A 212-nucleotide genomic window follows, 5' to 3' on the forward strand; every position below is an offset into this window, starting at 1 on the left:
GCCATCCAATCCCAACTGTGCTATAAATTAGAAACCCAAAAATAAGATAGATATATACATACAAAGAAAGCACACAGGTACTCCTTAGCACATCTGTTTATACACTATCTGTTCCACCCTTTCTACTAACAAGACCCTCAACAGCTTCACGTACCTTGGGCATGGTATCGAGATACATGTCCAGCATGGCAGCCTCCTTGTACTCCTTCTGT

The 212-nt window shown here is 42.0% G+C and overlaps 1 protein-coding gene across 2 annotated transcripts in view; it reads right to left on the reverse strand.

The window, feature by feature from the left end:
• Positions 1-212, reverse strand: part of LOC119586275 (flotillin-1-like) — a gene marked incomplete in the record, with an annotated part of 96,064 nt that overhangs the window by 12,506 nt on the left and 83,346 nt on the right. For both annotated transcript variants that reach the window (XM_037934981.1, XM_037934980.1), the window contains 1 exon segment: positions 155-212. In XM_037934981.1, the coding sequence (XP_037790909.1) occupies positions 155-212 (58 nt within the window).

The sequence above is a fragment of the Penaeus monodon genome, chromosome 21 (genome assembly GCF_015228065.2).
Source record: "Penaeus monodon isolate SGIC_2016 chromosome 21, NSTDA_Pmon_1, whole genome shotgun sequence".
Taxonomy (NCBI): Eukaryota; Metazoa; Arthropoda; class Malacostraca; order Decapoda; family Penaeidae; genus Penaeus; species Penaeus monodon.